The sequence below is a fragment of the Schistocerca americana genome, chromosome 9, assembly GCF_021461395.2.
Source record: "Schistocerca americana isolate TAMUIC-IGC-003095 chromosome 9, iqSchAmer2.1, whole genome shotgun sequence".
NCBI lineage: Eukaryota > Metazoa > Arthropoda > Insecta > Orthoptera > Acrididae > Schistocerca > Schistocerca americana.
Window position 1 is genome coordinate 56,667,961 of NC_060127.1, and position 24,351 is coordinate 56,692,311.

Here is a 24,351-nt window from a genome sequence, read left to right on the forward strand (position 1 = left end):
TTTTAATTGTTTCTCCCTCAGAAGGGCATTTATCTTGTATTAGGACATTTGCTATGGGAAGTTTTCTTGGTGGAAAAGTCAATTTTTTAGCCCATAATCTTAAAAATACATGAGGGCAGTTCAATAAAGAATGATCATACTTTTTTTGACAACATACGTATACTCATTCTCATAATTTTGTTGGCCCTTCTCAAAGTAGTCTTCCATAAACGCAATGCACTTGCCCCAGTGTTTCTGTCAGTCTTCAAACACAAGCTGGAAACCATTTTTTGAGAGGCCCTTCAAAATCGCCTCCGCAGCCTTCACCAGTGCTTCTGATGATTGATAATGCCTCCCACGAAGGCATTTCTTCATGTTAAGGAATAGAAAAGTCATGTGGGGCTAAATCCGTGCTATAGGGAGGGTGAGGGATGCACTTCACGGTGCTTTTTGCAAGATATTCAGCAACAACATTGACGATATGTGGCCGCGCGCTCTTGTGGTGCAGCATCCAGCCTGCTTCACGGAAATCTGGTCTTTTGCGCTTGATATCGACTTCCAATGTTTTCAGGACATCCCTATAGTATTGCCCAGTTACTGATGTGTGTGCAAGTACAACATGCTGCTAAACATTCCTGAATACTAAAGAATGAGATGACCATAACTTTCCCAGTAGAAGCAACCACTTCTGCTTTTCTGGGGGTTGGTGATGGAGATTTCCACACTGAGTTTTGCTGTTTGCTCTCAGGATCAAAATGGTGTAGCAAAGTTTCATCAGCAGTGATTACATTTGAAGAAAAAAAAAAAAAAAACTCTGGATCTTCCTCTAACATCAACTTTAACTGCACGCAGATCTGCACGTGAGTGTCCTTTTGTTCGGGAATTGACAGTCTAGGAACCCATCGCACACAAACACGTGCTTTGTGCAATTTTTCTGTCACCAATGTGTGGGTGGCACCCAGTGAAATGTTCAGTATTTCAGAAAGTGATCTTAAGGTAATTTGTCGATCCTCTCTCACAATGACAGCAGCAGTGTTGATGTTTTCTTCTGTAAGAGCAGTAAATAGAGCACCAGGTCCACCTTCCGTTGATATTAGTAATTCCCCCTCTTTAAGCATTTTAAAGCACCTTCGAGCTGTGCTGTAGGGAAGAACAGACTCTCCATAGGCCTCCTGTAACATTGTATAGGCCTCAGCTGAAGATTTGTTGAGACGAAAGCAGAATTTCAAAGCCGCATATTGTCCCTCATGTATTACCTCCATTGTAGCAGCAGGTGATACTGAACATGTCTGACCTTGCCTGCCTCTCACAGGTAGGAACCAGGAGTCCCAACAATGAAACTATTACGGCGTGTTTGTTGCACATTAAGCTAACAGGATATCGTAAGAAATTTAATCACAAGAAATTATGACCATAAAAAAATTATGATCATTCTTTATTGAACAGCTCTCGTAAATGAAAATAGAACAGTCCCTAAAGTGTAAATATCTGTAAAAATTATTTTAAAATTGTTTACATTTTATACATTGGCAGAATCACTTTTTCCAGTCTTGGTAGCAGTGTTGAAAGGGTTCAACTGGTAGGGCCTTCAACAAGTTGGTCATGTCATTTTGAATATTCTTGAGAGACCCAAAATGACAACCTTTAAGACATTTTTCAATTTTGGGAAAAGAAAAAAAAAGTGGCCCAGGCCAGGAAAATAAGGGTGAATTGAGTGAGACCAGACAATGAAGACAGGTGGGTTGTCTGCATCAACGAATGCTCCATGTCACACGGCCTTGTCTATAACAGAATTTTTTACCTCGAAAGACATTCCTGTTGCTCCACAGAGAGGCAGAATTAAGACACTTACAGAAAGCTTTCAGCCAAAGCCTTCATCAACGAAAGAGAAACACACATCCTTCATACAAACAAGCAAGTGCACCCCACGCATACATGATCACAAACTCCAACATCTCGAGCCAGAATGCCTTCTGCAACCCTTTTCTTTAGCCTTTTAGGGACACTTTTGTAAAACACTTGCTTGACAGTTTGACCAGGCGGAACAAATTATTTATGCACAATACCCATGCTGTCAAAAAAGGCAAATCAGCATTGATTGGATTTGCTCATTTGGGCTTTTTTTCAGTCGAAGAGATGTCTCTGTGTGTGACTCTTCACTTTGCCACATTGTCTCAACATCATACTCAAAATCCAGGATTCATCATCTGTGATTACACAAGTGAATCATTTGAGGACATTGACAGTCCTCTCAAGAAGATCAATGCACATGTTTCTCCAACTGTCCCTCTGCTCAGTTGTGAAGTTTTTTGGCACCATTTTTGCATAAACTTTTCGCATGTGCAAATCTTCTGTCAAAATTTGATGTATGGTGAATGTGTTTAAGTGTAACAGATCACCCATCATCCTTATTGTTAAACATTGGTCTGATCTCACAAGAGCACGCAAACATTCGACATTTTCGTCAGATTTGAAGTTAGTCTCCCTGAGTGAGGTTCATCTTGAATGTGTTTTCGGTCTTCCAAAAATGATTTGTGCTAGTGAAAAACTTGTGCTCTTGATAAAGAGTGCTCCCCGCAGGACCATTTCAACTTTTCAAAGATCACACTTGCGGATTCCCCAAGTTTAACATGAAACTTTATTGCATAACATTGCTTTAAATTCCTCTGTTCCACTTTTGGTACATACAACAAAAACACACCTTCACTGATGGTGCCTTGAAAATCATGTCATGGCTGTACAGAACTCAAACTCGGGCTGAGCATCTGGAAGGGATGTACACACCAGTCTACACAAGTAGAATAGGACAGCGTTGCCAGATCACTCGTAGTTGTGTCCATCTCATTATTTTCCTCACACACCTCATATGTCATTTTGAAGTGAAAGAAGCTGGTAATTTCCAAAAGTTTCACACCTCTGTGTGTTGAGTGTGGATGGCAACCCATATAAAATTATTTGGCTGTTTTTGATAATTGTCTTTTTTCAGTTTTTATTCATTTTCACTTTCTTTTGTTTTGTCTTAGTAGATATATTCTATGTTGTATTTTAGAAACCCTTCTCCCCCCCTGCCTTCCCACTCTCAGAATCTTACATTCTTGTGGAGGTTCTGTTAAGAGTATTGGTGTTTGCTGTGGTAATGATTTTCTCCTTAAGAACGTCATCCAGTTCTGGTTGTTTCATGAGGCTTGTATTTCCCTCATATTGGCAGCATCATTGCACTGTGGGCTCAGTACTGTAGTCTTTACTAATTCTTAATTTTATTTGCATAATTAGTGAGATTCCCAATTTATTCCTATGGTATGATATCATTCAGCAGTATGTATTGAGAGTGATTCTAAACCATGAAGACTAATTGGTATTTACATTTCTGATGGATCAACATTCGTTGATGGATCTACCCCAACACTTTATCTGTAAAGAATGTACTGTTTTGATAAAACACTATATTCGGCTGATATTGTATGTATGTGACACAAAACTATCTGACAAAGACACACAGTGTATACTGATTCTATCTACACAATGGAAACAGTATGTACAATATTTTCAAAACAGAGAAAATTATGATTGAAGTTCGTTAGGAGACGTGCTCATTCTCATCCTCCGTATTAATTTTGTTTTAAGTGTAGTGTTAAGAGTGAAAATGCATCTTGATCCTGCCATAATTCTTTCTTTTATGCCCGACCATTCATTGTTGTAACTAAACTATATTCAGGGTTATTTCAACCATCAAATGTTTCTCAGTCTTGTATAGTTATCAGTTTTGTGGAATTTGGTAGAATGTCTTTTCTTGTATAATTGTGTTAAGTTGACCGCTACCCGTCTTTCTGGCACAGCTTTTATAAGGACAATATATTTATTCTGGTTGTTCATCTCATTTGCATAGCAGTACTAAATCCTCTGCATAAGCTATAATTTTGAATTCCACAAGTTTTTTAAATAACAGTGGCCGTGCGGTTCTAGGCACTACAGTCTGGAGCTGAGCAACCGCTATGGTCGCAGGTTCAAATCCTGCCTCGGGCATGGATGTGTGTGATGTCCTTAGGTTAGTTAGGTTTAATTAGTTCTAAGTTCTAGGCGACTGATGACCTCAGAAGTTAAGTCACATAGTGCTCAGAGCCATTTGAACCATTTTTTTAAATAACATTGCATCCATGGTGAGTTCTCTTCTGCCATCTTCTCAGGACAGCAGAGAACTCCTGTTTTCATAAGAAGTCTGAAATTTAATGACAACTGAGGAGCTGCCGATACAGAACTGAACAATCCAAACAACTTGTCTACTTTACGTAACTGACTGATACCTAATAGGAGGAATTATTTCAACAATACCACCACCTCACCATGAATATTTTTGGTCTGAGGGTAGTTAATTAAGTAAAACTGGTTACCAAAATAGATAAATTGACTTTTTGTTGCAAAGATCCATAATGAGGAGAACCTCAAGGAAATAGAACATGTCATAAAAAACAAAAACGGGTAATAATAATATGAAAGGAAAGTTGCTATTCACCATATAGCGGAGATGCTGAGTCGGAGATAGGCACAACAGAGAGACTGTCACAAATAAAGCTTTCAGCCATTAAGGCCTTTGTCAACTGGTAATACGTATTAACAAAAGAACATATTTGCTATGATTCCTTCCACAGGTACTAAGCGAAGTGGTCCTCAGGAAAATGGAATAAGTAAAAGACCATAAAGATATTTTCATTTAAAAGTTAATGCCAAACCTGCCACAGGCATGTAAATGTATATACTCTAAAGGCAAAAAGATAATTTCTAGCTATTGTGGCCATACTTTATCAGACAGTAAACAGCCGCAGCACTTAAACAGATCACGTAACTGCACTGAAGATAAACACAAGTAAGATTTTACATAAAAGTCACGTTATTTAAAATTATTAATATATACAAGTCCTCTGTAACTATAAACTCTTGGCATGCCACTTTGTGGCTCAGCAGTAGAATGTTGTATGTCACAGGAAGCGGCGATCTGGGTTTAACCCCACGGATCATGAGGATGGTAAAAATAGACTCTTTAAAGTGTGCTGCACCCTAATGGCACAGATGTCTGTTGAGGCAAAATAATTGTTAGCAGGCAATCTCTGGAGGACCTGCTACATCTCATTTGTATAAGGCTTACTGTGGAAATGTGGTGATCCCTGGGTGAACCACACGGGTCAACAGAGTAATACCTTTAGAGTTGTGTTAGGAAAATCTGACTGTGGTAGTTTTAACATGGCACAACAGTGTTGGAATGTCTTTATTGTGACGAAATGATAATGTTGTATGGTGCAAATGCCTGATGCAAGTCTTTCAGTTATTTGCCACTTAAGTGCCTTGCGTGGCCCTGACTCAATGGCCACCCATCCTAGTACCGACCAGGCACAGTGTTGCTTAACTTTAGTGATTGGGCTGGAACTGGTGCATCTGATTTGATGAGGCTGTTGGCTTCATTGTGGTAAAAACAGTAGGGGGGACTTTTGAGGCAGTATTCTCTTTGTGCATCGACTAAAAACATATGAATGTGTCATTGGACCTGTGACGTCAGTCGAGTGACTTTGCATCGGGACCCTATTGGTTGAAACTTCTATTTCTGAACTATTAAGAATTGGTTCAGTATGCTGTGGCTGTAGAAAAGAGTAACACACTCAACTTAAGTAATGGTGTTGTAAGGTGTAGACATATAATGGAGACAGATACCCATGCCATTGAAGGCAGGAGAGTGAGTGGTGAGCTACAAAAAACTGCCACTTTCATCATAGCCTTCAGTTTGCCTATGCTACCAGAACATATCAGGGTCAGGTTTATTCGACTGAAGGCAAGACCTCATATAACCGGTCCGGTCTAAGTGTCAGAGGTATGGTGACACTGCACTAGGGTTTAATGCCAAGGCAACATGAAACAAATGTAACTGTGTAACTGGGTCATTGTGTTCAATGTGACTTTTGTGTAAATGGCTAGTGTAGTCAGTTTGCTTCGAGCTGGAATTCCTCAGTATTTCTAGAAGAAAATAAAATTTGACAAACTAAAGTGATGAAGAGAATTCTGTGTCTGACTCCAGAAAAAAAAAAAAAAAGTATGTAAGGACTTGCAATCCCCAGTTTTCTCACCATCGTTTGCTTCCACTGTGAGAAAAACTGAAGGCAAAATCAGTGGTGCCACACAAACACAGGCACAAGCAGGCATACAAGGAAACTTATGTGCACTAATTCCCAAGCTACTAAGCCTACAGCTACTTCTGAATCAGTGTCAGCAGGGGTTACTACTTAGCCCCAAAGACAACCTCCGACTACAAAACCAGGGGCCCCAAGTAACTCAGTCTTATGTGAACAGCCTGCATCACAACAAAATGCAAAATCCTCTCTCAGAAACAGTCAAAATCCAAAGAAACCTGGCATGATACCAATATGGAGGAGCTTAGTATTAACTGACAAAAGTAAATCTCAACTGTAATAGGATATATATGATGACAAAGTGGGAGGTCGTTGTCATCCTCCTCCTCCTCCTCCTCCTCCTCCTCCTCCTCTCACTGTCACCAAAAAAGAGACAGGGTGAAATAAAACCCTCTGACTAATGGCTTCTACGTTGCAGTGGAATGTGAACAGTTTAAGACATACTGTAGAAGTAAAGCTGTTAACATAGGTTAGGCCCTTGTGCCTATGCGTACAAGAAACACATCTCAGACCTTTGTCAACAATGTCTTTATAAGCTATACGATCCACAGGAAGGGTGCTACAGATGGCAAGAGAGTCAAGGGTAGAGTGACGGGATTCATCCACGAAAAATGCCATTCTGTACCTGTTACACTTACCAGTCATCTCGAAGCAGCCGATACTGTCCTTAGGGAAGAGTTGGAGGATTTGCAGTCTCCTCATAGTTTTTTCGTGTGAATCCACCTGTCATATAGCAACACTTGCCACCAAGCCACCTAAATGAATTTTAAATAAAGCCAGATGGGCACTTTATATCAACCTGGTTTTATTATAACATAAATCCTGCATCCAGGACACAGTAGGAAATGTAACTGACACCCTTAACAGTGTTGCCAGTGTCGCTGTCCCGAAGTGGTCATGTAATCGTGGCAGATGACCAGTCCCATGGTGGATCAGGTAATGCCATTTAGCCATCAGGACAAGCACGGGCACTACAAAAGCTTTAATATAACACATCTGTTGACAACGCTGCAGCCTTTCGCTTTGTTCCGACCAAATATAGGCGCGTTGTTGAAGAGAGTAAAATGCAGCTGTGATGAGAATTTTTTCAATCTATTAACATTCCATTCTGTCAGCAGAGGTGTGGGACTCAGTGAGAAGTAGGGATGTACACTCCGGTGCTGTACCGAGCAGTAGTGCCCCTTGGCTACATCAGAAGCTGTAGCCCAGACAATTAAGAAATGTTTTGAACTGATTACATCCAACACAAATTGAGACCCCCACATTCCAATTCAGCTGGGAATTAGCTTGGAAGATGCGACTGGACTTCAGCTCCAATAGTACTGTCGAGTACAGCTGCCCCTTTTACGAGGACAAGTTACAGTAGGATATTCCAGCACAACTGCGAAGTGCACCTGGCATTGCCGGGTGACCCTTGACTCACTCAGGGGGGAGCACAGCTAGTATAGACGTCTACTGGGCGACCCTGTTTTGCTCATTCCTCTCCTGTGACCCTGCCCGCTGCCCACATGCATTTGGCTGGTGCAGAATTGTCACACGTGTTACAGCCCGGCAGCTTTACTGCCTGCACCAGTTCCCGGCTGTGTGATAGTGGGCATGTGATCTGAAAAGACCTGAGCTACAATGTTCACTTGCTTTGGGTCACAGTGCAGATTTTGGAACCAGACAGTGTGCTCTACAGTATTTGAATACTGAGTCGAAAAACTACATTCTCGATCTTTTTGAAAGAATGTTGTCAATGGGATAATACAGTTCATTCTGTGAAGGCAGCAGTTGTGGTCTCCCTCCTGAAACTTAAAGAATAACATGGGTCCAAGTAGTTATCACTGTCTAGCACTTACCAGTTGTCTAGGGAAGACACTAGAATTAATGATCAGCAGTCACTGAGCATGTGTTCTGGAAACCAGAAAACTCTCCAGTCCCCTTTCTGTAGGTACTGCAGTATATTTGACAATCTAATACTCTTCGAGGCAGTGATATGAGAAGCTTTTTTAGCAGCCCTCAATAAGAATATTTTTTGATATTGAAGAGATCTGTGGCAGTACACGGAAATAAACATTTTATGACAACTGTAAAGATGGAACTTCTGCTCCTGTATTGCTGTTGTAGCGCAATCTTTCCTTTTGGGGTGGTATTTTGGGTTCAGAGTTGACAGTGCTCTCAGACAGACAGACTTAGGAGAAAGGTGTACTACAGTGGAGCATTTTTAGTGCTACTCTTTTTCCAGCAGTCAGCAACTGTACACTGGCCACAGTCAGGAGGTCTGTCTGATGGTGTTTCAATTTTGTTTGTCTTCCATTATTGAGATATCTCCTCGATAACTGCAACTGACTTGAAGAACATTAGAGTTACGGATTAAAAATACAGGCCTTATTTTTCCCCGCCAGAAGAATTTGTCACTTTTAATTGTGCACATCGCAGATTTAGTCCATCCAAGTTGCATCAAGGGGAACACCGCATAGCTTTTATGAATCGATAATGATGCTGGGTGGTGTGTTTGTGAGAAACTCACCTTCTTATCATACCTTAACCATCTCAAAGTGAGAGCTCTAAACATCTTAAAGTGCCTCGGTGGCAGATACTGGTGGGAGGGTGGGAGATGCTGATAGATACTTCCTGCTGTTACTGTGGTTGTTTTGTGTATACGGTTCTGCATGGCCATCTTGTTGAAATATCTCAGGATCAGTTCACCGCGATGGGATTAGATTGGTGACTGCATCCTTGAAGATGAACCCAGTACCCAGTCTCTGTGTTGAGGCTGGGGAACTGCCTCTGAACATCCAAAGGAAGTTCCTGATGGTGTAACTTGCATATAATGTCTGGTGGGTCCCCCCCCCCCCCCCCCCCCCCCCCCTCCCGACCTGCCTCCCTTTTCCCCCAGGTTCCGGCCTTTAATCTATAATCCATCAGCAGAATGAATGTATGTAAATCACAGAACAACAATGATACTGTTTGCGATCAGAGCAAAGGAGCAGCTTGCAGAGCTTGGTGTAGCGGACCTGAGTGTTTTAGCGCGTGGTTGGAATGAGTAACTTCCCTAGTTAGTATTGAAGCCAAGACTGTTTTTAAATTTGGCAAAAGCACCGGAAATCTCATGCACCAGATTTTATTTGCTAAATGAGCGTTTCAAGAGTTTGTTGAGGAGCACCAAAATGTTGCAGTTTTATGCTCTGATGAATCAAAGCAGGTCCTAAGTGTCAGCTGCTCAGTAATTACCCCTGACATTGTTGTTAGTATTAAACTATCGGACAAATTTATATTCTTTGACATGGAGTGTTTGCAATCCTAGAGGTGCTGGAGGAGGTGATGTGCAGTCAACAGAATAACTTCCTCGTCTGGTTTGATTCCGTATGTGTCGTACAGGCCATTTGGCAAATGTATGCGGCATACAAAGTGGTACGAAACATATGAGACACACTTTATATACTGTAATGTCGGGGGAAGGAAGTGTTCTGCTGGGTGCCAAACCACATGGGAATCCTGGGAAATGAGCAATCCTATGCTCCAGCAAAGCACACACATCAGAAAAGTAATGTACTGCCCCCTGCCATTCCCTCGAGTGCTATTACCTTGTTAAGGAGGAGAGTTTGAGTCAGTTGCAGAATGTGTGGCTGGCTCTTTCCCTATTTTTATTTAGTATTTTGTGCCCTGACTATTATTGTATTATTTAAGCATGAGGAAGTGACAGGGATATTCATACATAAACACAGGCTCCTTTGTGTGATTTTTTTTATTATCCATTTTAATGTGTCACGAAGTGGCCACTTTTGTCATTGCCAGACTGTTTTTCTTGTGTCTAATGTGCCTGTGGGGATCTGTCCCAGGAAGATTGCTTATGAGAGACACTTTTTATTTTCGCCCAAAATTTACTTTGTTATGCGGAAGCACCGATAACTGTGTTGTTGAACCCCCGGGAAGCGATATTATTGTCTTTATGGCTGTCATAAATAATATATACATCAATTGATTTTACTAAGAACATTGACAGTGAAGTAGAAGAAATTGTCTGCCAATAAGCAATTGGGGTTCATCTTAACTTGTACTTTATTAGTTGATAAACTATTTATGGCTGCTTGCAAGTTACTAAAAATGTGTGTCTTCAATAATGAATAACTTTATCAATCAAATTAATTGACTTTAAATCTTATTTAGCTTATTTTTATTTCTAGTATTGATTCCATGAACTGAGCTGTTAGTTTTAAAAAGAGCTATATTCTTTGTGACAAAATTCCATTAAATGTGTACTGACAAGCACTAGTTCAACAGTTCCTCGAAAGGCCTTCTTCTCAGCAGGACATTTATGAATTCACATCACAAATAACTTTTATTAGCTGCTTTTGGATTCAGAAAACTGTAGCTCGATTGATGAGTGACTGTGAGAATGAACTCGAGGAATGATAGTAAGCGAAGTATGCCAGCTTTTGTATTGTGGTAATTCCTACATCTGACGGCTTTCACAATGCAGATAAAAATTTATGTACGCATTTCAGCTGTGTTCAGCGATACATTTCTGCAAATGTAATCTCCTATAGAACTGCAATCGAAAGAATCACAAACTTCTTCCATCTGCTTGTCTTCACATGAGGTGTGTCTGGAGAGCAATGCTGTTGTTCTAACCAGTAGATTTATTGTATATAATGTTGCAAACATTTAATAATCTTTGAAGTACTTTCCTTGGACATCCACACACCTTTTCCAGTGGCACTGCCAAGCACAAGACGTGTCCTGGAAGGCTTCAGTGGAGACCTCAGCAAAGGTCCTCATCATGGTGCATTGGACTTCTGCAGTAGACCCATAACCGATTACTTTGAGTAAGGCCTTGAAGGGAAATAAGTTGGCTGGTACTATGTGTGGACTGTAAGGAGGTTGCAGCAGTGTTGCCAAGTTGTGCTGTGCCAGGTAGTCACAATTGTGAAGTGTGGCATGCCTTGGAGCATTGCACATGGTGGAGCTCCCAGGAAGTGATGATCTCCTTTCTCACTCACACGACCAATTTTTGCAATTTTTCCAGCACACTGACATAGTAGGCAGTGTTCACTATTTGGCTGAGAGGAACAGACTCTCTGTGGACCACACCATTGGCATAAAAAAAGACCGTTGACATTGTTTTCACTTTCAATTTGCTCAGTTTTGATTTTTTTCAGTTGTGGGGATATTGAGGTGTATGCCACTTGCAGCTTTGACGTTCTGTTTCATTGCCGGTAATGATGTCCAAGAAAGAAGTTCAAAAACCAACGCATTTGAGAAATTCAATTGCGACAGTCACCTAATGATTCTTCTAATTGTCCATCAAAAGCTTGGGAACCAGTTTGGCACACACCTTCCTCATGTGCAATTTATAGTGCACTAATTGTACATTTGCTTTGGGACTGTTGAGAGTTTCTGCAATCTTCTGGACACTCAACTGATAGTCAGTTGAACAGATCGCACACATGGCCCAAATTGTCATCGGTTTTGGTGCTTGACGACCGTCGAGTGTGGGATTCTTCGACTACATCTACCTGGTCTTCCTTAAATGCTTTCATCCACCGTGAAACTTGCGAATTTGATAGAGCACTGCCCCTCAAACTTGCACAATCAATCAGTGACCTCCAGAAGAGATTTTTTCAGTTTCAAACAAAACTTCACTGCATAATGTAGCTCAGGTGACTATTTCATTTCCTTTTGAGATGCATGCACTAAACAGGGATGCACAGAGACAGCAGTCCTGATGCCCCAAACTGCTCAGACCAGAGTGGTGAAGGCATCACTTTGAAGCTGAAAGTCCCTCCATTTGAAATTCTCTGTGGCCACTTGAAGTACCAGCACAAAAAAATTTAGACATTTGCTGAGTAGAAACGTCTTACAAGTTTTGAACTGCACGTAGTGTGCCTTTTTGAGCTTCCGTGACAAAGATTTGCTTAGAAATCATATATTAATGTGTGTAAAAGTTCCGTTAATGGTGCTTTCTAAAACTAGACTGAATGCAGTGACAGTCCATTTGCACACTACCAGTCATCAATTTTTGAAAAAAAAAAAGAAAACCACTATGCTGCATTTAAAAGTTTTGGAACGATGTTTCATGACTGTAACGATACATAAACTATTTTTCATTCTGATTTCAAATCTTATTTTGGTTTTACTTTATCACACCAGATTTTTTGTACAAATCACATCTGAAGTTTTAGCTGAAATCACATTTTTTCTAACAGGAATTTTTTTAAAATTGCATTAAAAATTAATCATTTATTTTGTAATATTGTCCATAATCATTACACACTGCATTAGATGAAACAGTGGTATATGTTTACTCAAAAATGCTAATAATTATTACAAAACCAGCACATGTCTGACAGTTTAATTTCCCTTAGCTGATTTCACTGTGTCGAGGTCTTTCTGAGGTGGGATTGAAAGGTCTCTTCTTCAATTGTCTCCTTACTCCAATGTCATCTCTCAGTAGCATAAAACAGTTTCCAGCCATCATGTTTGTTCGTTCCACATTCCCTGGTATCTCTCTTCCATCTTCTTGATATCCTCTTGGAACCATTATCCGTCTTCTTCACTGACATTTGCATGGTTTGCAGGAAAAAATTCGAAATGTGAATGTAGAAAATGAAGCTTCATATGTGTGTTGCATCCTAATTTTGTGAAACTCTGCAACATTCCTTTAACCGTGGTTTTAGAATTTGGATGTTTGTTGCTGCCCAAAAGTTGGGCACTACATTGTTAAATAAAACCCAGGCCCTTTACACTGATTCATTGTACTTTCAAACTAACTGTCTTTCATTAAATTTCCGATCTGCGGCCCCACAGGGATGCCTTCTTTAAGTTTCTCATGAAGTACTTTTGGTAATCTTGTTACTGAGCACAGTAAGCTGTCACCATCTTTTGGAAGTGCTTTAGTGAACAGGATCGTTAATCCAAGCTTGCTGTGATGAGGTGGTCGTAGTATCTTGCTTGGCTGACCAACTGGTTCATTCATTATATTCTGCAAACCAGGTTGAAGAGCCAGTTAGTTAAGTACCAGTGCTGGTCTTTCACTCAGCCGTCCCTCTCACAAATGAAACTAGACATTTTTGTGTAGCCAGATTGTTCACCAATTTAACATGCCAGCTACTTGCAAATTTCCACATACTGTCCAGGAATGTTTTTCATGATTCACAGTTTCAGCACAGCATTGAGGTCCAGTGTACTGAATGGACAACAAGCATTGAGGCAAATAAATTTCGATTATGGAAGAGTATGCCTTTCAGGCTACATTTTGATCAGTCTGTAAACAATCTCCACTGATTTGGATCATAGATCACATTAAAGATATTCAATAAACCCTCAATATGACAACAAAAAACCCTATGGTCTTCTTCTTTAATTTATTAATTTCTTTTCTCTTTTCATGTGCCAAATAAAAAAATGATACTCTGGCTGACAGTAGTAGATGACCCAAGCAATTTGGAAGCATCTTTGTCAGATTCAGGTCACAAGTTAAATTAGTTCATTTTGATTAAATAACTGTAGTGCAGCTCTTCCAGCTTGTAATCATCACACTCCTTTTCTGAGTTGCTCTCCTGTTGCAAATCTTCAACAATGGAAGGTGGAGTTGGAGGAGAGGGCTTCACTGTGTGTAACTGGTCATAAGACTGAAGAAATGTTAGGATATTTTATATCCTCCTTGCTTTTTGCACTGTGACCTGTGATGCTAACAGCACTAAGGGGAAAAAAAGGATATATGTGATTTTGTGGCTCCTTCCAAACTATGGGAATTGCAAAAGATATTGATTTCATTTTCCCATTTTTCCACAGTGTCTATCCATCAATACCTGTACGGTCTATCTTGTGTGATGCCCAGCTTTGGTTACTATCACCAATCCTCATACCAAAGTATGAGTAGAACATATTTTTCATGAAGCTGTTAATGTCCTATTTCACTTAGTTATGTAGCTACCACATACATAACAGAATACATTTGCGCTACTGGACCACTCTCGGGAACTCTTTTCTGAGAAACTGCAAATCTACATTTAACAACACAAATGTAACGTCGTAACAGTATAGCATACCAAACAGCTAAATGGGAGTGACAGGCGAGGCCAACTACTCCAAATTACTAAAATAATATTTTCCTTACTTGCAATAAAATTTCTCTTTGTGGAACTTGAGGTTGAATGAAAAATGCACTTACTTGATGTGGAAAAACTATATGTGGTAACAGACCTGAAATCAGCACTAAAAAGTAATTCAGAAGCAGCAAAAATTATGCAAACATAAAAAATCATGTTAAAAACCTTTTTTACATTTTCAAGTGTTGAAATTACTCCATTAGGTTTTATTATAATACCTATATGTACTAGTTTGGATTTTCAGCAAAGTGAATTATTTCTGCTTCTTGGATATGTGATAGAAGGTCCATTATATGTAACAAGAAGAAGAGTGACCCCATTTTAATCTGTGTTCTAAAAATGTAGAGATTATCCCCATACTGAAGTTGCTGTTTCATTGTGTACAACCACTGAATTTCTCAGTGCAACACGTAACATCCTGATAGATAGAGAAGATGAAACCAGTTAACATCAAGATCTTTGATACCATAATATTTGAGCTTCTCTAGGAGACACTGCAAACTGACAATCGTATGCATTTGACATATCACTGAAATTACCAGTTGGAAATATATTATCTTTTAAATTTTGTATAATTATACTATTTAGTGTATCAAGTGTCAAGGCATTTGCATGCATAATTTTTTTCCAGCACCTTCATGGTGGAGATAAGTCTTAGTGAGACCGGTCAGTACTAATTAACATCTGTCTTATTGCCTTTATTGTAAAAGGGTCTGACAGTAACACATTTCAGTCTGTCTGGAAGTATCCCTCATTATAGTGACCAAATGCATCGTGTATTAGTGATGTTTCAGATCCTTTTTTACTCGTCTGACGACCAGTCGGCATCCCGACCGCACGGCGAGTGTTACCTTTACTCTTATAGCGTATTGGCTGTAGGCTCTGTTCTTCTAGAATTCTTAGCCTCTTTATCGATTTAATATCTCTCGTATAACAGGCGGGTGCTGACGCAAGTCCCAGTCACCAAAGATCCGATTATAGAAAGAGGACCAGTACTATACGGCGGCAGAGGGAAACCACAATACCAGCGGCAACCGCTGCCCGCGGTGCAACCACACCGACCGCTGCCCGCAGTACAGCCGCTGCCCGCGGTGCAGTCGCGGCAGCCACCACCCATAGTGCAGCCGCGCCACCCGCCACCTGTGGTGCAGCCGCCTGTCTTACAGCAGCCAGTGGTGCAGCAGAGCCACTACCAGTCACCGCCTGTGGTGCAGCCGCCTGTCGTACAGCAGCCAGTGGTGCAGCAGAGCCACTACCAGGCCCCACCTGTGGTGAAGCCACCTGTCGTGCAGCAAAGTTACTACCAGTCCCTGACACATAGCACCGTGTCATCCCAGGCTGTGCAGCATGCAGTGGGCATGTTTGCACAGACAGGTAAGGAAACTAGGCTGTTCTGCCTTACAGTAGCTGTTAATAGGCATCTTGCTTCTTACCCCATTCTTTTTACACTAGTAGGGTGTGCTGTCCGCTTCTACATTTATACCCCACTAGCCACCTTATAATGTTTGCTGGAGGGTGCTTTGACTATAACAGCCACTTGCCCTCTTTCCTGTTCCAGCCACAAACAGTTTGCAGGAAGAACAGTTGTCAGTAAGTCACCGTGTGAACACGAATCTCTCAATTTTTTTTTTTTTATTTTTATTTTTTTTTATTTTTTTTTTTTTTATTAGTGAGATTTATGTAGGGCGAAGCAGTATATCTGTTGACTTGTGTAGGAATGTACTCTCTCAACAATGCAGGAAAAGACAGAGTTGTGGCGAAGCACAGTTAAGACACATTCATGAAGCTTATAGCCACAGCCTTCGTCAATGAAAGAGAAACACACACCCTTCATACAAACAAGCAAGTGCACCCCACGCACACATGATCGTAAACTCCATCATCTCGGGTCAGAATGCCTTCTGGCCGGATATGCTGGAGTTTACGATCATGTGTGCGTGGGGGCGCTTGCTTGTTTGTATGAAGGGTGTGTGTTTCTCTTTCGTTGACGAAGGCTTTGGCTGAAAACTTTATGTAAGTGTCTTTTAATTGTGCCTCTCTGCAACTTAACGTGTCTTCTGTATGGTAAGAAGCAACCCGTTGTTTCCTACATTGTTGGTATTCCTGCCTGTAGAGTTTCCATTGTTTGAACACACTCTCTCAGAATTTTAACAATATACCAGACTGTGATGCAAAATGCCTCTCTTGCAGCATATGCCACTGGAGTTGGACCAGCATCTCCATCGGTGTTTACTAGATGAACTTTACCAAAGTGCATTGCTTTTCTTTGCACTTTCTCTGTTTCCTCCATCAATCTAACTTGGAAGGATCCCAAACAGAAAAACGTCATTGGAGTATTCATTGAATGAGGATTTTGTAAGCTACCTCCCTTATGGGATAACTACTCCTCCTATGCCATGGTCTGCTCCCCTTGACACAATGCCCCTTGGTCTGTACCCCTCACCACACAGCCCCTTTGATCCGCTGCCCGCTCGCCCGCTCTGTGTGTACACTCCCCAAACCCTCTTGTCAGCTCCCCAATTGCATCCACCACGGCATGCCCCTAGCCCCAGTCCCACCTCAACATCAGCTCAGTAACCCCCCCGCCTTCCCCCTTCCCGGCCCTCGCCGCCCTCTATCCTCGCCGCCCTCCTTCTCCTGCCTTATCTCCAACCTCTCCTTCTCCTGCCTTATCTCCAACCTCTCCTCCTCCTGCCTCATCTCCAGCCTCTCCTTCTCCCGCCTCATCTCCAGCCTCTCCTTCTCCCGCCTCATCTCCAGCCTCTCCTTCTCCCGCCTCATCTCCAGCCTCTCCTTCTCCCGCCTCATCTCCAGCCTCTCCTTCTCCCGCCTCATCTCCAGCCTCTCCTTCTCCCGCCTCTCCTTCTCCCGCCTCTCCTTCTCCCGCCTCTCCTTCTCCCGCCTCTCCTTCTCCCGCCTCTCCTTCTCCCGCCTCTCCTTCTCCCGCCTCTCCTTCTCCCGCCTCTCCTTCTCCCGCCTCTCCTTCTCCCGCCTCTCCTTCTCCCGCCTCATCTCCAGCCTCTCCTTCTCCCGCCTCTCCTTCTCCCGCCTCATCTCCAGCCTCTCCTTCTCCTCCCTCATCTCCAGCCTCTCCTTCTCCCGCCTCTCCTTCTCCCGCCTCATCTCCAACCTCTCCTTCTCCCGCCTCATCTCCAACCTCTCCTTCTGCTGCCTCATCCCCAACCTCTCCTTCTCCTGCTGCCTTATCCCCAACCTCTCCTTCTCCTGCTGCCTTATCCCCAACCTCTCCTTCTCCTGCTGCCTTATCCCCAACCTCTCCTTCTCCTGCTGCCTTATCCCCAACCTCTCCTTCTCCTGCTGCCTTATCCCCAACCTCTCGTTCTCCTGCTGCCTTATCCCCAACCTCTCCTTCTCCTGCTGCCTTATCCCCAACCTCTCCTTCTCCTGCTGCCTTATCCCCAACCTCTCCTTCTCCTGCTGCCTTATCCCCAACCTCTCCTTCTCCTGCTGCCTTATCCCCAACCTCTCCTTCTCCTGCTGCCTTATCCCCAACCTCTCCTTCTCCTGCTGCCTTATCCCCAACCTCTCCTTCTCCTGCTGCCTTATCCCCAACCTCTCCTTCTCCTGCTGCCTTATCCCCAACCTCTCCTTCTCCTGCTGCCTTATCCCCAACCTCTCCTTCTCCTGCTGCCTTATCCCCAACCTCTCCTTCTCCTGCTGCCTTATCCCCAACCTCTCCTTCTCCTGCTGCCTTATCCCCAACCTCTCCTTCTCCTGCTGCCTTATCCCCAACCTCTCCTTCTCCTGCTGCCTTATCCCCAACCTCTCCTCCTCCTGCTGCCTTATCCCCAACCTCTCCTCCTCCTGCTGCCTTATCCCCAACCTCTCCTCCTCCTGCTGCCTTATCCCCAACCTCTCCTTCTCCTGCTGCCTTTGCTCCACCATCTCCTTCTCCCGCCTTAGCTCGACTTCTCTTGCTTTTACCCCCATCTCAGCTCGCTTTACCCACACCTCGCCTCGCTTTACCCACACTCCCCTCCTTTTGACCCTATCTCCATCCTGTGGCCTCCACGTGCCTGCCTCATCTTCGTTCATGACCCCCCCCCCCCCCCTCCCAATTCCATTTGCTCTGTCCTCCTTCCTTTCTTTTTAATCCCTCCTTCTCTCACCTCCATGCATCTCCTCTGTACTTTCCCTGTACACTGATCCAGTACTAGCTCCACCCATTGTTACATTACCATGTCATCCTTTTCCTTTATTCCTTTCCTGCCACCAGCCTGTGTTCCTTTAAGGTAATCAATTTGGAACCGAAAAGGAAAGGTAATACATTTTTGTTCAATATGTGGTGCAGTAAGTTCCTTTGTGTGTCAGCTACCTAGTTCTGAGATTGTAGTCAGCTCCCAGTAATCAGTAGTTTTTCACCTTCTCTAGAAAGAACATACTTTTCTTTTGTTATATAGAGAAACGGGCAGCCATTGTGCAGATGTTGATAAAAAGTCATGTTTCAATTACGTTCACGAAAGAAAGTTGTTATAAAATGTTTACTTCTGTTACTTACAGGAATTGCAGAAGAATTCGTGGAGTTGAACTCCTCAAATTCCTTAAAGTTTGCCAACATGCACGGTGATATTCTTACTGATATTGGTCGTAATGCTAGCCAGTGGCACCAGATCACTGTAAGTACATCAGTTTCTTTTACATAGAAATCTAAGTGGTAGTAGCTGTAATATATTACAGAATTTTTCAATGTGTATTGATAGAAGTCAAGAAAATTTCTTCTTGAAAAAATACTACATCAGACAGGTGGTAGATCCATCATACGTCCAAGTGTGTAATGTACCAGTGACAGACAAAATATCTTACTGGTCTCTTTTCTTCTATTTTTTACTGCAGGAAGGAAGAACTAAGGTGGATGATTAACTGACTAAAGGAAAATCACAGAAATGAAAGATTCAGAACAATTGTATGCCCTTCCTTTTACCCTACTCTTATGTATAATTTTGAGGTGATGCACTAACGTGAAAGTAAAAAACCCAGTGAAATGAATGAACAGTTTATTTCAGTATATGCAGGTAATGGTATGAAGCAGGACACTGTAATAATGTGGCAACAGTGTGGGCAGTCAGGTCCAGAATATGAAACAGAATTGGCTACCCAGGTATATGATGTGGGGGTTGTTGGGAATCCTTAAGATTGCCATTATGAAATGTTAATTGCAGCAATTCCTGTATTGCTATGTTATGGCTGTGTACAGATGGACGTTACTTTTTATCTGTAGGGCAGTGTTACATACGGACCAATCAGCAGTCGTTTATATCTGGAGAGTGATTGCTTGCATCTGCTGGGCATGTTGTTCAAGATTTACTCATCTCAATATATGGTTTTCTGCTGAGGCAGCACTATCTGTTTAAAGATGTTGCTTTTCACCAAACACAGAATTGTCGGATGTGGAGATACTCTGGGACGAATTAATGTTTTATGCACTTCAAATGTCCTGGGTGAAGGTTTCTGCCATCTTGAAGTATGCTTTCACCTTATACCAGGCAGAACCTTCACTTCTTCTAGCTGTTCTTCCAATAAAGCAACTTTTACTGTGAAGAAAAACAGGCTATGTGCTCTGGACACAATCTAGTTTGTTGTGGAAACTACAACTTAAACTCAATTTACAACTCGACTTCAATTTGCAACTTAGTGTTAGCTGCTTCACAAGTACATCTCATCTGACAGACTTCTGTCATCGAGATTATTCTCTTTTCATTTTTGTACATTCTTAGATCTGCATTGACAAAAACATGGAACTTCGCCAGGGAGGGGATTCGTGGTGCAATGTGCGGCACTGCAGACTCTGAGCGATTACTTGTGATGATTGAAACTTGCCAAAAGGATGTCTTACAATGGCCCAGCAACACTTCGAACATAAAAATCTGTCCCAACAAACCAAGAATCACCTCAATAGTATAACTAATGATAATAATGCTATATTTATGAGAAGCATTTGTGAATATTGCCAGACTTTGGCTGCACTATGCATTATTGACAGTGAAAACTTGTACATGGGCCAGGACTTCAACCTAGATCTTCCACTTAACACTAGTGGTCACCTCGTCTACCTCGGCCACTGAAGCACTCTCCCTGGACGTACCCAAATTTTCGTATCTCACTGCTTTCATCTACATCCTATACTGGCACGGATATTGTGAGTCCCATATGGGAAGAGATATGTGATTAAAGTCAAAGCTCTTTATTAGGCATAAAATGCGTGAATGTCTGAAGGACATTGCAAAGTACGTTAGAACAACACAGTCACTACAATATAGTATTTTACACTAAACAACTGGACGAATTTAGTCATACATCTCTTCCTGTATAGGACTCACAGTATCTCTCTCTCTCTCCCTCCCTCCCTCCCTCCCTCCCTCCCTCCCTCCCTCCCTCCCTCCCTCCCCCTCTCCCTCTCCCTCTCCCTCTGTGTGTGTGTGTGTGTGTGTGTGTGTGTGTGTGTGTGTGTAGGCGAAATCAGTGACATTACGGAAATTTGGATCGGTTTGGGGAGCATGCTCGGATGGTTGAGGCAGTCACGTGGAAGTACCTGGTTCGAGTCCTGGCCTGTGAACAAGTTTGCATTGGCAGCAGTGCATAGTGCAGCCAAAGTTTAGCAAATGCAAATATGATTCTCATATTTCATACGACTGTTGATTGCTGCAGTGCCTGTTCCTTCAGACGTGCGTGCATGGGGGGAGGGCTTAAGAAGTGATGAGGAGCAAAGTCTGTAACTGGAAAGTTCACACAGTGGAAGGTGCTACCTCTCCCAGCCTTATAATCTCATACTGTTGTCATTGTTACCATTATTACAATTCACAACAAAATTAAAGGATCAGTTTCTTTTTTTTCTTCCATTCTGATGCATAAGTTTGAACTTCAGCTCAAAGGTGCCTACAAAGTTCCTCTGTAGTGGTGGAAAAGCGTAGTGGCATGCAATGTCACCCTCAGGTTTGACAACATTTAAAACAGCGAATGTTGACATGTGTGAAAAATAGGCCAGAGCTCAGAAGCTCATGTGATGTATAAAGTGGGTTAATGATGTCACATTGGCACCAAATTCAGTCACAGTTCTACCCAGTGCCACAGTCGAAGTGTCACACGATTGCGAGGTCATCACAGCCCTCTTACCACTCCTTATTTATTTATTTATTTATTTATTTATTGTTCCGTGGGACCACATTTAGGAGAAGTCTCCATGGTCATGGAACGAGTCAATACATGAAATTATAACACGATTGTAGAAACAGATAAAATGAAACGAGTCGTTAGTTTAAATAAAGAAAATCAAGAATGTAACACTGGAATTTGCTTAATTTTTTATCTCTTCCAGGAGCTCCTCGACAGAATAGAAGGAGTGAGCCATGAGGAAACTCTTCAGTTTAGACTTAAAAGTGTTTGGGCTACTGCTAAGATTTTTGAGTTCTTGTGGTAGCTTATTGAAAATGGATGCAGCAGAATACTGCACTCCTTTCTGCACAAGAGTCAAGGAAGTGCATTCCACATGCAGATTTGATTTCTGCCTAGTATTAACTGAGTGAAAGCTGCTAACTCTTGGGAATAAGCTAATATTGCTAACAACAAACGACATTAAAGAAAATACATACTGTGAGGGCAATGTTAAAATTCCCAGACTATTGAATAGGGGTCGACAAGAGGTTTTCGAACTTACACCATACATAGCTCGAACAGCCCGTTTTTGAGCCAAAAATACCCTTTTTGAATCAGAAGAATTACCCCAAAAAAATAATACCATATGACATAAGCGTATGAAAATATGCGAAGTATACTACTTTTCGTGTTGAAATGTCACTTATTTCAGATACTGTTCTAATGGTAAATAAAGCGGCATTTAGTTTCTGAACAAGATCCTGAACATGGGCTTTCCACAACAGCTTACTATCTATCCGTACGCCTAGGAACTTGAACTGTTCCGTCTCGCTTATAACATGCCCATTCTGTCTGATTAAAATGTCAGTTCTTGTTGAATTGTGGGTTAGAAACTGTAAAAACTGAGTCTTACTGTGATTTAGCATCAAATTATTTTCCACAAGCCACGAACTTACTTCATGAACTACATTATTTGATAATGTTTCAATATTACACACAAGATCCTTCACTACCAAGGTGGTGTCATCAGCAAACAGAAATATTTTTGAATCACCTGTAATACTAGAAGGCATATCATTTACATAAATAAGGAACAGCAGTGGCCCCAGCACCGACCCTTGGGGAACGCCCCATTTAACAGTGCCCCATTGGGACTGAACATCATTACCACTCTCAATATTGCGGAGGATTACCTTCTGCTTTCTGTTCTTAAAGTAGGAGGTGAACCAATTGTAAGCTACTCCCCTTACTCCATAATGTTCCAACTTCTGCAGTAATATTTTGTGGTCAACACAGTCAAAAGCCTTCGTTAAATCAAAGAAAACACCTAACGTTCTCAACCTTTTATTTAATCCGTCCAAAACCTCACAGAGAAAAGAGAATATAGCATTTTCAGTTGTTAAGCCATTTCTAAAACCAAACTGTACATTTGACAGCAAATTATGTGAATTTAAATGCTGCAGTAACCTTGTATATACAAGCCTCTCGATAACTTTAGCAAACACCGATGGCATAGAAATAGGTCTATAATTGTCAACATTATCCCTGTCTCCCTTTTTATAAAGTGGCTTCACTACCGAGTACTTTAATCGGTCAGGAAACCGACCACTGCTAAAGGAAAAGTTACAGATATGGCTAAGTACTGAGCTAATATACGTGGAACAATACTTCAGTATTCTGCTAGATACCCCGTCATATCCATTAGAGTTCTTGGTCTTTAGTGATTTAATTATTAACTCAATCTCCCTCTTGTCAGTATCATGGAGGAGCATTTCAGGTAACAGTCTCGGAACACTTTTTTCTAAGAGCGCTATATGATTCCCTGTTGGGACTAGGTTTCTATTTAGTTCACCTGCTATATTCAGAAAGTGATTATTAAGTACTGTACATATATGCGACTTATCAGCAACACGGACATCCCCACTACGCACTGATTCTATATCCTCGACCTGTCTCTGCAGACCAGCCACTTCCTTTACGACTGACCATATGGTTTTAATTTTATCCTGAGACTTAGCTATTCTATCTGCATACCACATACTTTTTGCCTTCCTAATAACTTTTTTAAGCACCTTACAATACTGTTTGTAATGGGCTGCTGCATTTAGATTTTGACTGTTTCTAACGTTTTGATATAATTGCCACTTTGTTCTACAAGATATTCTTTTCCCTTTAGTCAGCCACCCAGGCTGCCTGTTTGTGCTAGTACCCTGTTTTAAACGTTCTAACGGAAAGCAACTTTCAAAGAGCACGAGAAAAGTCTTGAGGAAAGCATTATATTTATCGTCTACTGTATCAGCACTATAAACATCTTGCCAATCTTGTTCCTTGATAAGGTTTACAAAAGTCTGTACAGCAACTGGATCAGCTTTCCTAAAAAGTTGGTAACTATATTTAACATGTGTTGAAGCACAAAAATCTTTTAGACTTAAAATTTGTGCATCATGATCTGAAAGGCCATTCACTTTTTTGCTAACAGAATGCCCTTCTAATAATGACGAATGAACAAAAATATTGTCTATGGTTGTTCTACTGTTCCCTTGCACTCTAGTTGGAAAGAATACGGTTTGCATAAGATTATATGAATTAAGGAGGTCTACCAGCATCCTTTTCCTTGCACAATCACTTATACAATTAATATTGAAGTCACCACATATAACTAACTTTTTGTATTTCCTATAAAGTGAACCAAGAACCTCCTCTAGCTTTAGCAAAAATGTTGTGAAATCGGAGTCTGGGGATCTATAAATAACAACAGTAAGAAGTTTAGCTCCACTAAATTTAACCACACCTGCACAACATTCAAACACCTTTTCAGTGCAGTACTTTGAAACATCAATTGACTCAAATGGGATACCGTTTTTCACATACATGGCTACTCCCCCACACCGCAAAGAGCTCCTAGAAAAGCTGCCAGCCAACCTGTATCCTGGTAAAGGAAGCCTCTGAATTATCTCCTTATTTAAGAAGTGTTCAGATATACCAATAATTTC

At 41.6% G+C, this 24,351-nt stretch overlaps 1 protein-coding gene across 1 annotated transcript in view; it reads left to right on the forward strand.

The window, feature by feature from the left end:
• LOC124551146 (nuclear RNA export factor 1-like) overlaps window positions 1–24,351 on the forward strand; it is a 214,143-nt gene that overhangs the window by 25,963 nt on the left and 163,829 nt on the right. The window contains exons 3-4 of the mRNA XM_047126110.1: window positions 15,186–15,622; window positions 18,770–18,885. Coding sequence (XP_046982066.1) covers window positions 15,186–15,622; window positions 18,770–18,885 — 553 coding nt within the window. The remainder of the gene's footprint in view (window positions 1–15,185; window positions 15,623–18,769; window positions 18,886–24,351) is intronic.